General features: G+C 36.3%; 1 protein-coding gene across 1 annotated transcript; it reads right to left on the reverse strand.

Moving 5' to 3' along the window:
• Positions 1–8,567: 8,567 nt before the first annotated feature.
• Positions 8,568–13,852, reverse strand: LOC109087212 (leucine-rich repeat LGI family member 2-like). The gene is made up of 8 exons (XM_042728715.1): positions 13,381–13,852; positions 13,113–13,184; positions 11,965–12,036; positions 10,838–10,909; positions 10,681–10,752; positions 10,354–10,523; positions 9,524–9,680; positions 8,568–9,446 (listed from the first exon to the last, which is right to left on the reverse strand). Exons 1-8 carry the CDS (start codon positions 13,590–13,592, stop codon positions 8,621–8,623), a joined length of 1,653 nt encoding a protein of 550 aa, XP_042584649.1. The 5' UTR covers positions 13,593–13,852; the 3' UTR covers positions 8,568–8,620.
• Positions 13,853–14,553: the final 701 nt, after the last annotated feature.

Here is a 14,553-nt window from a genome sequence, read left to right on the forward strand (position 1 = left end):
GTATCATCAGCTGCTCTACTCGTGTTCATGTTCTATTTACTACAAACTCAGTTTGTGAATGTGTCATCGTTAACTATAAATACAGTACAGATATTTCATAAATCATCCCTTATTCCTATTAAACATAGAGTCTTAATTATTGTCCAACTTCCCTGAAAACCCCTTTGGCCTATAATCTAACATTTTACAATTCAAGAAACAGATTAGATACATTCATATTTAAAAAAAAAAAACATATATATATATATTATATAGTTCTTTTATCACACTTTCCGATGTTTAACAAAATACTTGAAAAATTACACGCATGCGCAGTATCATCAGTTCATCGGTTCTCAAATCGGACGCGTCCGAAAGAAACGGTTCTCGGTTTAGTCAGAGAATAGCTGTGTCCCAAACTTAAGTGCATGGACTCCGAAGTGCGCATTTGAAGTGCGAATGCGTCACAGTGGCGCGAAGAAGGGTGTCCCAAACTGAAGTGTGTTTTTTTTTTATTATTATTATTATTATTATTATTGACAGCATTTGTAGTTACAAACAGCACATACAAATACGCACATAAATAAATAAAGTACATACATAAATTAAACATATCCAGTGGGGTCTGCAAAGTCCAGCAAGGCTAATTAACAAGCAGTCCAATTCATAGCATCACTTACAGTTATGAGTTCCAATTTCATTCAGTCACGTGATGTCACAAGTTTTGAATATATCCGCACAGTCTTCAGCGCTTTACAGTTCTTTGAATATCTTCCAAGTATTCATTGACTTCACTCTCAAACACAGGAAAGAAGGGTTTAGAGCCCCTGAACTTACATTTATGGATGTGATATTTAGCGAGTAGAAATAAAAGATTAATAATGAAATACTTTCCTTCCTTGTCCGTCTTAAGGTTGACCACACCAAAGAAAACATCTTTAAAGTAAAATGAGAAATCCATAATGAAAAAGGTATGGATAAATTCAAGGACATCTGACCAAAATTTTTCTATGAACATTTCCAAAATAAATGGGAAATATCCTCATCTGACCTTTTACAGAAAGAGCATTCAGATTCAATATCTGGTTTATACCGCTTAAGCACACACTTTGCTGGGTAGAATCTGTGAATTAATTTTAAACGTAACTTCTCTCACTTTATTAGTAAGCATATAATTGAAAGGCAAAGACCAAACGTTTTTTTCCAAGGGATATTCTCTATTAACCTGTTCCAATATGGGATTATATAAGGTATAGTGACAATATCTTTTTGGTATAAAGTCCTAATAGTTTTATTTTTATTTTTCGTCTGGTGCACCGCAGAAAAGCATAAACTCCCAAGAGCAGTATCAGATAAATCAATATTGTGAGTCAGTGGCCATGGGAAATTAATGCCTCCCAGCAGCATTCTGATACCAGAAGGAATTGCATCAAAGACAATTGCATACTCCTTAACCAAAACAGGAATTTGAAATTTCTGCAAAAAATCTGAATAACTGTATAGTCTGCCATTTGTGTCATAGAGTTGACCAACAAGTATAATATTATTCCTGTACCAATTTTCAAAAAATAAAGATTTGTTTTTGTAGAGAATGTCCTTATTGTTCCAAATGTAATATCGATGAGATGAGAAGTTATGTTTAAATAAAAGAGACCAAGCCAAAAGCATGTGTTTATGAAAACTGGACAGTTTGATTGGGATTTTGCTAATATTGTAATTGCATAATAACAGAAAATTTAAGCCACCAATTTTAGAGAAAATATAGTTTGGAATAAAGTTCCAAAGTGATGTTGGATTATTAATGAATTGTCTGAGCCAGTTGATTTTGAAGGTATTGCTTAAAGTTGTGAAGTCCAAAAAATGTAAGCCCCCACACTGATTTGTGTTCATTATTACATACATTTTTGACATAATGAGTTTTGTTTTTTTTTACGGAATTAATTAAACAAATAGTCGTTTATTTTTTTTGATACACAATAATCATCATAAGAGGAGGCCGAATAAGCAAGTCTGGAAATTCCCTCCGCTTTTGTCAGTAACACTCTTCCTCTCAAGGATAAATCTCTTTGTAGCCAAGAGTTTAACTTTTTGTTTTTGTTTTTTCAATGATAGGGCTAAAATTTAATGGACTTCTTATATTTTAGTCTTTAGTTATTATTATTCCCAGGTGTGTAACCTGATCCTTCACAGGAATGTCATATATATTTGAAACATCACAATCTTTAACTGCCAATAGTTCACATTTTTTTAAGTTTAATTTGAGACCTGAAGCTTGTGAAAATCCTCTGATCAACTCTATCGCAAGGGGAATCTGGGAGGCATTTCTCAGGAAGATGGTGGTGTCATCAGCCAGCTGACTAAGGATGATACTTCTTTCAGCCAAAGTTATCCCTTCCAAGGCACTGTTAGAGAGATGTAGAGCTAAGAGTTGAGAGGCGATCATGAAGTGTGTGGACTCCGAAGTGCGGATGTGAAGTGCGATTGCATCACAGCGTCACGAAGCTGTCCCAAAGTCAGAATGCGAACTCTAATGAAGAAGGGGGATTAAATGTTATTGACTTAGAAATAATGAATAGTGTTTTAAAAACTCAGTGGTTAAGATCATTTCTTTGTAATACAAATGGCTTATGGTTCACCGTCTCTTCTTCAATATTTGGGAAAGTAGGTTGCTTGGAATTTTTGATTAGATGTGACTTTGATATATCCAAATTACCTCTTAAATTGTCTGCATTCCATCAACAAGTCCTCCTATGTTGGAAATTAGCATTTTCTCACAATTTTAGTCCACACAAAACTTGTATTTGGAACAATCGTTTTATTTTGCACCATAACAAATCTTTATTTTATGAAAACTGGTTTCAATATAATATTCTTTCCCTATTTTTTTATCATGACGGACAGTTATGGAAATGTTCTCAATTACAAAGATTTCTGTTTAAAACATGGATTTGTATGTCATCCTAAAGAGTTTTACAATGTTGTAAATGCCATACCAAAAAACATGGTATTGTTAGTAAAAGGGATTCTTTCACATTACTCTGTGACATTCTCTCTCCCATCTCCTTGTCTGGGTGAATTGTTTATTAGAGATCATAAATGTAACAACAAATATATTAGAAGTGTCTTCATTGATAAACTTCATCCAAATAGAATTAAACGATATTATGTTTTCAAAGAATTTAACTCTAAAGAGGTGAAGGAAATGAGAATGAATTATCTTACCTTTCCAAGTCTCCCTAAAGTGAAAGAACTTCATTTTAAAATTATAAATGATATATACCGATCTAAAGAACTTCTCAAATCAAAATTTGATATTGGAGAAAACTCTTGTCAATTCTGTGAAATTGATATTGAAACCACTGAACATATATTTTTTTATTGTAATTACTCAAAGTTGTTTTGGACTCAATTGTGCAGTAAAATGTCATGCATAATTACATGGGTAAATCCCCTTGAATACAAACAAATTAAGTTTGGTGTGCTTAAGAAAGATTGTTTACAACATTACTTGGTTAACAACCTTTTTGAAGTGCTAAATACTTCATTCATAAATGCAGATTTCTGAAAACCCCTCCATCCTTTCCTCACTTTTTGCTGCTTCTCTTGATGCTCTTTCAAACAAAAAAAGCTACTACAGTTGCCAGGTTCTTTAGTGAGCTAAGTGCCTTATAACTCCTTGCTACCCCTTGTAAGAAATTACTTATCTATAATTGCTTCTATTTTTTTTTCCTTTTATTTTATTGTAATGTTTTTTTTATTATTATTATTATTTATTTTTATTTTATCCTTTATTGCAATTCGTGATTGTACATTTAATGTATATCATCAGTATTACATATTGTAATTGCAACTATGTCTGCCTCGGAGAATTGCTAATATTGTTTGTTCAGTACCTACTTTGTATGTACATTTGTTCATTTGCTATTAATAAAAAAAAAAAAAAAAAAAAGTCAGAATGCGCACTCCGAAGACCGCATTTGAAGTACGAATGCGTCACCTCGGCGCGACGAAGGCTGACGGATTTCGAAAGCGACTTCAAATGCGCCCTTCATTTCCCATGAAATGAAGTGTACATCTTATGGACACTTCGCACCCTACCATATCCCAGAATCACTTGCGTGCATATGACGAAGGTGTTTATATTCAGAGGCATGTTTTTAACATAAAGCCCACAAACAATAAGACAGCCACTATATAAGACAATGGTCTTTCCCTTTGTTGTGTTTTTGAAGTGCTGTCATGCAAGAGATGTCTACAAATGTTTTAACCAAACTTTAGCACTTCAGTATTTTGTATGCATGTCCTGCTGTGTCATATTTTCTAATGTTAAGATTGCAAACCTGTCTTTTTTCATAAGTGTTTCCATTTTCTTTTGTTTTAATACTATTCTGGAGAAAGTGAGCATGTGTTTTTGTTGTTAACAGGCATGGTTTATTTGTGAAGTGTCCTGAGACAGGTGAGGGAGCGAGTGGACAGGGAGGTATGGAAGCAGATTAGTCTCAAATATAATTCACGCAAAAAACACGATTCACACATGTGTAGACATTTTCACATGCATGAAACCTAATTCACGTACACACAAAAAAAATTCACGTGCGTGAAAAAAAATATATATTCACAGAAACCAATTCACATGCGCAAAATAAAATTATATATTCATAAAATACATTTCACAAATGCAAAACACAATTCGTAGATATACAACTGTGCACAAAAACCTTTGAATGTTTAAAATGTACGAGTGTCTGAATGTACAAATCGTCATTTACTACGAATCCACTGGGATTTGTGTGTGTGTGTGTTTTTGAGACTTTCCTGTCAGAGCTCTCTTCCACGTGGGTCTGTCGTACTCTTTAGCCAATCAGATGCGAGCTTACCATTCAACCAATCATATCATAAGCCACTGAGAGTGTATTCAAGGAGCACGATTCTGCGCACCTTTTGCACAATATGGATTAATTAGAACGGAAATTAAGCCTTTACATCAGTAATCCCATAGACAGTAAAAGAAATGGACACAGCGACCCAATTGGAACTCATTTGAGACAAGTGAAGCCCATTTTTAGCGATTTTTAGAACTTCCGTTTCTGACGCGCAGACTCAAACTAAGCTTGATGACGTCAGCAACCTGTCTGAGAGATGTAAATCTTCTAGTAGCTGTGCGTGCAAAACTGCCATCGTTAATCTTGCAGAGACGGCGAGCTTGAGCGGGGAGTTCTTTGGCGTGAGTGAGCAGGAGTAAGTATTCTGATTAATTATTTTGTATAGTATTTTAAAATGTAACGCCATGGCTTCTATGGGCTTCTCTCTTGACGTCTCCCCGATTGCCTGCGAGCTTCTGAATGCACTCTCGGTGGCTTATGATATGATTGGTTGAATGGTAAGCTCGCATCTGATTGGCTAAAGAGTACGACAGACCCACGTGGGAAGAGAGCTCTGACAGGAAAGTCTCAAAAACACACACACACAAATCCGAGTGGATTCGTAGTAAATGACGATTTGTACATTCAGACACTCATACATTTTAAACATTCAAAGGTTTTTGTGCACAGTTGTATATCTACGAATTGTGTTTTGCATTTGTGAAATGTATTTTATGAATATATAATTTTATTTTGCGGATGTGAATTGCTTTTTGTGAAATTGTTTACGCATTTGTGAATCGTGTTTTTTGCGTGAATTATATTTGAGACTAATCTGTCTCCATATTTGATTTGGTACAATTCATTCATATCGAACATTAAGCAAGCTTACCTGTACGCTTGTGCCAAGGGTCCAGAAATGAGCTGTGTCCGGTGCAGTACGTTGGGTATACCACCCGTTGATCTCCCGGTCAACCAAAAATCGATGGATTTTCAATCATATTTCCCGGTCAACTTTATTTCGATGGATTTTCAATCATATTTCCCGGTCAACTATATTTCGATGCATTTTCAATCATATTTCCCGGTCAACTATATTTCGATGACTTTTCAACAACCGTGTCGTTTTCTCTGTCCACTATAAATCAATGACTTTTCAACACATTCAGGGATCACCCTGTAACCAAATATCAATGCTTAATCAATCATAAAGATAACTATAGATCTATGTTGTTCCAATATTGTTGCCATCAACATTAATAACATCAGGTTTTCATCGATATGGTAATGGTGATTCAACATTTATTTTGCATTGAAATTTCAATATCAACCATAATGATGATTCAGATGGAAAAACAATATTTATTCAATGTTGGCTTGCTCTTCCTCGTTCTTCCACGCTCTAGACTCTACACGTCATCCACCCCACGCCTTCAGGAAATAAGTTTAGGTAAAAGAAACCCCCAAATGGTGTAGGCCAGGGATCCTCAAATCTGGCCCACGAGATCCACTTTCCTAAACTCTGCAGCGCATTGGTCCTCCGGGGCAAGATTTGAGGAATCCTGCTGTAGGCTAATAAACACAGCTGATGCTACAGTATGCATAGTTTAAACAGCATCCTAAAAATAGGTGACGATATAAGATTGCTCAGCAGTGAATGTACTAGGTTAATTCTGTACTGACTCAAAATGAATGTTTTCTTATCTTTACCCAGTAATGTTATTCACTGTAACTTTGATAATATCAAAATCACCCCCTAAAGATCTTAATTCTTTCAAAACTGTTAGAAACCAGGTGTGTTATGTAACAATCAAATAATAATCAGTGTTCATAAGAATTTATTTACGTTAGTATTCAAAAACATGTCTAACATTCAACAAATGAGATAAACAATAATTCTATTTTGCATACCAGATTAAGCTAAAACTGGTATGAATAAGAACATCATATGACCAAGAAAGAGATGTTCTTTGATTTTTTAAATATGATGAATGAATTGAATATTAATAGCTGAATATCATGCTTTTGGAGGCTGCAGTCATTATTTGGGTGTGTGTTGTTCTTTTCTCTGTATCCCAGCTTGCAAAACAGTATGGAAATGAGGTTCTTATTTTAATGCATTTGTTATCAAAATAAGTCAGACATTTAACATTCGTCACTAGTACTTAAAATAAAAAAGCTTTTTACTTTCATTGCACAATATATCTCCAAAATCAGTTTAACACATTCTTGAAGTTATGACTAAGATCAAGTCACTTTCTTTATTAACAGACATGTGATGATTTTAAAGGTTTGTGCTTTAGACAATTTCCCTGTATTGAAGCACAGATGGTATTCATTTTTTATTTCATTACCAACCACATAAACACACATTTCTGCCTAAAACCACTCAATTGAAATGTAAGTTTTGATTAGTTAAATAGATATGATAGAGGCGTTTCATTTTAATTGAATAATTACTTGACAATACAACTTAGTCCACTGACCAAAAGAGAGACATGATTTAAATAAATATTGAAAAATGAGGTAAAAATGTCTCTAAAGATAATAGGACTGCATTTGTCACCTGTATCACTATTTGATCTGCATGCCTGCTCTGAAAACGGTATTTTTTATTCTCAGTGTTGTTGCAGCCACATCATGCACAATATCAGCTGTTGCTTACAGAGTTTTGAAAGGCTCTCAGAGTTACAGTATATATCATTATGAAGAGTGATTTAGATAGTTACAGGTGACAAGTGCAACTCTTTTCCGCAGTCCATGCACCATACCTTTGGCAGAAATGTCCTCTGATTCAGCAGGGCTGAGGAAATATACAGTAGTACAACAAAAAATGTCGAAACCCTCCCAGAATCTACTGTATGTAAAACTACACAGATGCATGTAATACTTATTACTGTGAACCTGATTATGCTTCCCAGACCTCCCTAATCTTAAAACCCACTAACTGCCTTCCCAGAAAAATGTCCAACTGCTAAAGAAGGGGTTGCTGACTTGCCTTAAAGGGATAGTTCACCCAAAAATGAAAATTTTATGTTTATCTGCTTACTCCCAGGGTATCCAGGATGTAGGTGACTTTGTTTCTTCAGTAGAACACAAACAGAGATTTTGAACTCAAACCGTTGCAGTCTGTCAGTCTTATAATGGAAGTGGATGGGAATCACGGCTTTGAAAGTAAAAAAAACATACACAAACAAAACCAAATTAAACCCTGCGACTCGTGGCGATACATTGATGTGTAAAGACACAAAACGATCAGTTTGTGTAAGAAACTGAACAGTATTTATATCATGGACCATTGACACTCTATCTACAATCTCAATTAGGTGTCAGTGGTCCATTTGAGAGACAGGTGGCGGTAACGCACTTATAAGTATGCGATCCACTATAAAGCAAGAAGAAGAAGATGCCTCAAGCACCTGCTGCTGAGAGCGCGCTCAGGACATTTCGGATATTGTGGATATTGCGGATATTATAAGTCTGCGATCTGCCGTAAAGCAAGAAGAAGACGCCTCACATGCTGGCTGAAGAAGAAGACGTAAATGCGCTCAGGACAGTTCAGACATTGCGGTGAATCAGAGGTAAAAAAAACAATATAAATACTGTTCAGTTTCTTACACAAACCGATCGTTTTGTGTGTTTACACATCAATGTATCGTCACGAGCAGCAGGGTTTAATTTGGTTCTGTTTGTGTATGTTTTTTGACTCTCAAAGCCATGATTCCCATTCATTTTTGAGTGAACTAACCCTTTAACTGCAACTGTGTCCACAACAGCACTTAAAGACTCAGATCAATGATGATATGCTCAAAGATCTGTGTGCTGCCCTTAAAACTGGAGGCGAATACGAAGTCCCTCCGGTCAGTGGAGACCACAGTGAAGGAACGTGGAGCCTGGATGTAGACTTCCTTGAAACGCTCAAAAACCTTCTCCTCTGCATCCCACTGATAGATCTGCGAGAAGGTGTAGTCGCTTCCCAGAGCCAGGTAGTACCTTTCTTTGAAGGAAAAGGGCTGCAGGATCATGGAGCCTCTCGAAGGAAGGGCCTGGACCTCGGAGAACTCCTTCGCAGTCCAGTGCAAGACTTTGGAGTCGCCGATGTATCGGGTCATGGCCAGATAAAGATCCTCCTTGATCCGGAAGGTCTTGACAGCGACTACATCTTCCATGTTTGGGATCTCTCCTTGCAAGGCAAACTTCTGAGTGCTCCTGCTCCACTGGTAGATGACCGGTACTTGGGAACGGCTTGCTAGGATAAGATGGGCCTTACCGTCCAAATTCACAAACTCTGCATCTGTATCACGAAACCATTCGTGAAGCGACTGGTAGGAGTAGAAGCCCTTGTCGTTCCATTTGTAGAGAGTAGAAAGTCCAGCCTTCGAGCTGTCAGCGATGATGAAGAACCAGTCGTTGCCGATCTGAAAGGCCTCAATGTCATTCGGCTTGGAAATCTTGGAAACCTCAATGTCTTGGAACTTTGTGAACTTGCTCTGGTCTTCATCAAACTTGTAGATGTGGGAACCACCAAAGAGTTGAGCAACGATGACAAACACCTGGTCCTGGATGATCACAGACTTGCAGCCAACTATGGACTGACCTAAAAGAAAACACGGTGCATGATATTTATTTGGCCATACGCGATCCTTCATATGATGGCTTTACCATGACTGTACCTGTGATGTTTGTCGTAACTCCTGAAGTTCATCTCGATGTGGTCCCATTGGAGCACCATGCAGCTCTCTATGTTGGGAGCAGCGATGGCCACGTACACGTCGTTCTTGTGGGAGAACGTGTCCACAGACAAAGACTCGGTAGACACAGAGTGGAGAGGAATGAAATCTGGACAACATATGGAAAAATTACATCTTAGTAACTCTGTTTTGCATCCCACAACTGATATGATGCTGAAAAACCCTAAAGAGATACCCAAGGCAAGTATTCTTTGCATGTCAATGAACTATTCCCAAGCTGTAAATGCTCAGATATATACAGGTTCAGATATATGCACCTGTTGGATGAATACATCCCAATCCATCGTCTCTTAAGGCTGGGACACACCAAGCCGACTTCAAAGCACTAGTGTGTACAAAAACCAAAAGTGTTGTCGCCTTGAATCGGCTCGACCAAAAAGCTGTGCTTGAACACACCACACAGACTACAGCCGACTGCAAACTAGCATACACGTCATATTCATTATGCTGAACTGGATATACTTCTGCAGATGTGAGCTTGACAAGAGCACACACACTGCAAAGCACACTGCAAATACTATGCTGACAGATGCTCGCCAACCATCGGCTTGGTGTGTCCCGGCCTTTAAATGTTCACAATAAGATCTATAACATGCATTTAGAAAACTGATATGTTGAATTCATTTCATGTTGACTTTAAGATGTAATCTCAATGTACTGGTAAATAGCTATAAATAACAAACACAATGCAATGAACTGGATCTATAGTCTGAAAAATCATCCAAACACACTACCAAGCATGCACATGCTCATTCACATACCTGTAGAGATGCATTCGTTATGTAAGCTCGTCATGTCATTAAGCCCCTTGCCCGTCATCTCCTCAGGACCGGCGCAGAGGACGTCTGATACAGTGGCGTTCGTGCTCTTTAACCACATCATCAGCCACTTCGCTCGGCAGTCACACTCAAAGACATTGCCCCTCAAGTCTCTGCAAGGAAATATATATGAAAACATCAATAAGTATTGATCTTATTATATAGTTTACATTTCTGTGGGCTTAAAAAGACATTTATCATATCATATTCAATGCACTATACTATAATACAGTTACTGCTAAGTAAGCATTTACAGAAGCTCAGACTCACAGCTCTATCAATGAGTCCAGATCAATGAACAGATCTCTGGGCAAAGCTTTAATGTTGTTGTTTGCCAAAGACCTGTGAGGAATACAGCAACACTTTAGAGAAAAGTACAAATAATTGGCAGATGTATGTTCATTTAATATGATTAAAAGTAACGTACAGATGAGTCAAATCCCTAAGTCCTCTGAAAGAGTATTTTGATGTTGTTTCAATCTTGTTGTTTTCTATAAATCTAAAGAATGTAGAGAAAATTAAGAGTAGAATGTAAATAAATGATGATGGTCAGTGGACATGAAAAGTATTGAAACTATTAAAACAATTACTAATAAAAATAAATACATTCATTTCTATTAAATATTTGTAGAAAACATTTAAATTCAAAAGAACTTCAAACGTGTGCATATCTTCAGTATGTAAACATTCAAACCTCACAGCTTTACTAGTTTACTTAAAGATGTACCATCCAAGATGTAGATGAGTTTGTTTCTTCATCAGATTTGGAGAAATGTAGCATTGCATCAGTGTCTCAGCAATGGATGCTCTGCAGTGAATGGGTGCCGTCAGAATGAGAGTCGAAACAGCTGATAAAAACATCACAATAATCCACAAGTAATCCACACCACTCCAGTCCATCAGTTAACATCTTGTTAAGCAAAAACTGTTTTTGTAATAAACAAATCCATCAAGTAGTTTTAACTTTAAACCATTGCTTCTGGCAAAAATAAGAGTCCATCTGTAATCCATAATAACAAATGTTTTGCTTGTTTCTTGATCTGTGAATATTTCTCTCCTGATTCAGACAGGAGAAAGTAATATTATGAATAGAGGACTCATATTTTAGCCAGAAGTAAGACATTTGTAGTTAAAAAAGTCTTGATGGTTATGTTACTTACAAACACATAGCTTTTCACTTCAAAATATGTTAACTGGTGGACTGGAGTGGTGTGGATTACTTGTGGATTATTGTGATGTTTTTATCAGATGTCTGGACTCTCATTCTGACGGCACCCATTCACTGCAGAGCATCCACTGATGAGCAAGTGATGCAATGCACATCTCTCTTTTCTCCAAATCTCTTCCTATGAAGAAACAAACTCGTTTGCATCCTGGGTGATTTGAGAGTGAATACATTTTTTGCAAATTTTCATTTTTAGGTGAAATGAAATTTCTCTTTTAATTTTTTACTTACTTAAAAAGACCTTGATTTCTTTAAACAACAGCACTACATTAACCATATATCTATAAAAGTACACCTTTTTAAAAAAGTAACAATTAAAGAAGGCTTACAGGTACTCCAGGTGAGGGAGGCCAGAAAATGCATCATCCCGTATTGTAGTGAGAGCATTGGAGTTCAGCAACCTGTCAGAGTTTACAGCCACAATCATTCCCAACAATCATCGTCATTGTAATTATAATAATCAGGCTGTGTCTTTACATTGCAGTGCAATAAATATAGATAAAAAAGTGCCCTGTCACTGTCAATGAGTGCTAGGACAGGAACATATTTCTCTATATTTCTACATCAGTGTATCAAATCGCTGACATCCTGCAATACGCCAATGACAGCATGGAAAAGTCAACAGAGTCACTGTGTTCTCAGTGTCAAAAAGAGAACGGGAGGAAAACCATCACTATCTGGAAGCAAATGTGCCCTGACTTATTAAATAGCTAGGAGTGAGTGAAAGAGGACTTTCTATTCGTCATCGGTCACCTTCAAAGGTGTGCACTGGATTCCAGTGCTAAATCACTGAGGACAAAACATGCTTAATTAATTGTTCAATATGCCAAGTAAGATTCCTACTCAAGTGGATGCATTATTGTACAGGCCAAAATATTCTCCAATCTAACATTAGACAGCTAATTTAATCCAGAAAGCAGTCTGTTTTTGAGGTTATCCAACACAACTGTGCAAAATGTGGCAGTTTTTGGTACATTTGGTAGATATTTTGGTAGAACTGGCATAATTTGGTAAGCGTTTTCTTTTTGCTATACCATGCAAATGCAAATTTATCAAAACATTCTTTGATGCAAATTAAATGTTTCTAATTTAGTCTGTTTTTGAGGTTATCCAACACTAGTAGGTTCAACTGTGCAAAACTGGACCGTTTTTGGTAGAATTGGTAGATTTTTGGTAGACTTTGCATAATTTGGTAGTTTTTCTTTTTCTTTTTTTTTTTCTTTTTTTGCAATAGCGCATAAATTTATGATAACAACCTTTAATAAAAATATACATTTACACAGTTTTTCAGTTAAAGCGGGACAGATCTTCAGCAAAAGATTTGTTTACAGCAAATATGACTGAAAACCCCAGAGCAGTGTTCTTCTTAAAAAACTGACAAATTCCCAACAAATGCCAAGTTTAGCACAATCACAGTTTCCAACGTGAATCAGTATCATGTCATACACATGTGCTTAGTCAGATGGGCTTGACTTACAGTAACTGTAAGGATGGCATGTGTGAGAACATCGCCTCCTTGATCTCAGAGAAGGTCCCATTCACAATACTCCTGCAAAACACCAGCCATATGAGACATTCATGACGAGCCTGACACAAAACGAGACCCTGTTACATACATTATAATAGAAAGATAACAGCAATATGACTGATTATGAGCAGCAGTCGTCCTGTAATGCTGTATTTCCACCTTCAAACACAAGTGTAGCCTACCATCTGATCTAATGCAGAAGCTTATGAGGACTCACAGTGAACTGACATCGTTGGGAATGAATCGCGGGACATACGAAGACCCGACGCAGATAATAGACTCCTTGGAGCAGCTACACGAGGAAGGACATGTAAAAACCTTTCTCCCCGCGTTCCCTGAAGGAGCCAGGCACAAAGCCAGCGCCGATATGATCACGACGGACTGCATGTTGCATGTGTGACTCCGGAGCAGCTCGAGCTCTTCATTCATCCACCCTGCAGCAGTAAATGCAGCACTGAAGCTTCTGACATCAGCAGTCTGGCTCTCCTCTCACGACTTATTTATTTATTAGGGCGCCCAACACCGGTGGATGCTAGAAAACGATTACTGTTATAGCTACATTTAATTGCAAATGTTCAGTCAGGAATCCTGAAATATGTGTAATCTTTATGATCAAAATAAGAAAATGTATCTTTTTATTTTAGAGAATGGAGAGACTTTTCCTCTTGTTATTTTGTGGCGCATCAGCAAAGTCCACATGAAATCACTTACAGTGCGGTTTTTCTTTGTTGATGTATTTCCTGCTGAAACAGGATGTTGAGGCTATGATTCTTTAAAATAAATAAAATCCAATAGCCTTACAGCCACATACAATTTGCTGTATTTGTATTTTGTTATAGTCTGAAAAATATAGTCAGAAATGTAGCTACAAGTACAAATGTAACAGTGAACATTACATTTACAGGGAGTGCAAGATCCTTCAAAATTATTGAAAATATATTATGAATTTATATATATATATATATAAATTCATAATATATATAGAGTAACCACTACAGTGCTAAAGTATTGTTAAATGTATTGCCAAAAATCGGAAATATGACACATTACATACATTATATATTTATTTTTATTTATAAAAGATACATTTTGCATTCAGAGAACTTCTGTGGCATCAAGAAAACATTTTCACAAATTGCTAGTAAATTTCACAAATAATTGCAAAGAAATGGAAAGTAACACTTTGAATTGAACATGACATCTTTAAGTAGAGAGAGTGAAATTTCTTGTAAAACACACACTCCAGTAATCTGTTTTATTTACGTTTTTGAAAAATCATTTTTACAGTATACAAAAAAATCTCTAAATTAATCACTGTTAATTATTTGAATTAAATGATTAATTTAATGTTTATTTAATTATTATTATTAAATAGACATTTTAACTATTA

Source organism: Cyprinus carpio, chromosome B7 (assembly GCF_018340385.1).
Source record: "Cyprinus carpio isolate SPL01 chromosome B7, ASM1834038v1, whole genome shotgun sequence".
NCBI classification, from domain to species: domain Eukaryota; kingdom Metazoa; phylum Chordata; class Actinopteri; order Cypriniformes; family Cyprinidae; genus Cyprinus; species Cyprinus carpio.

Excerpts from the sequence above, each read along its gene's own strand:
- LOC109087212 (XM_042728715.1), bottom strand. The coding sequence starts at position 13,592 with ATGAATGAAGAGCTCGAGCTGCTCCGGAGTCACACATGCAACATGCAG. Across the intron at positions 10,910-11,964 it reads CTCCCTCACCTGGAGTACCT|ATTTATAGAAAACAACAAGA; the intron begins GTAAGCCTTCTT and ends TACATTCTTTAG. Across the intron at positions 10,524-10,680 it reads CTGGACTCATTGATAGAGCT|AGACTTGAGGGGCAATGTCT; the intron begins GTGAGTCTGAGC and ends ATTTCCTTGCAG.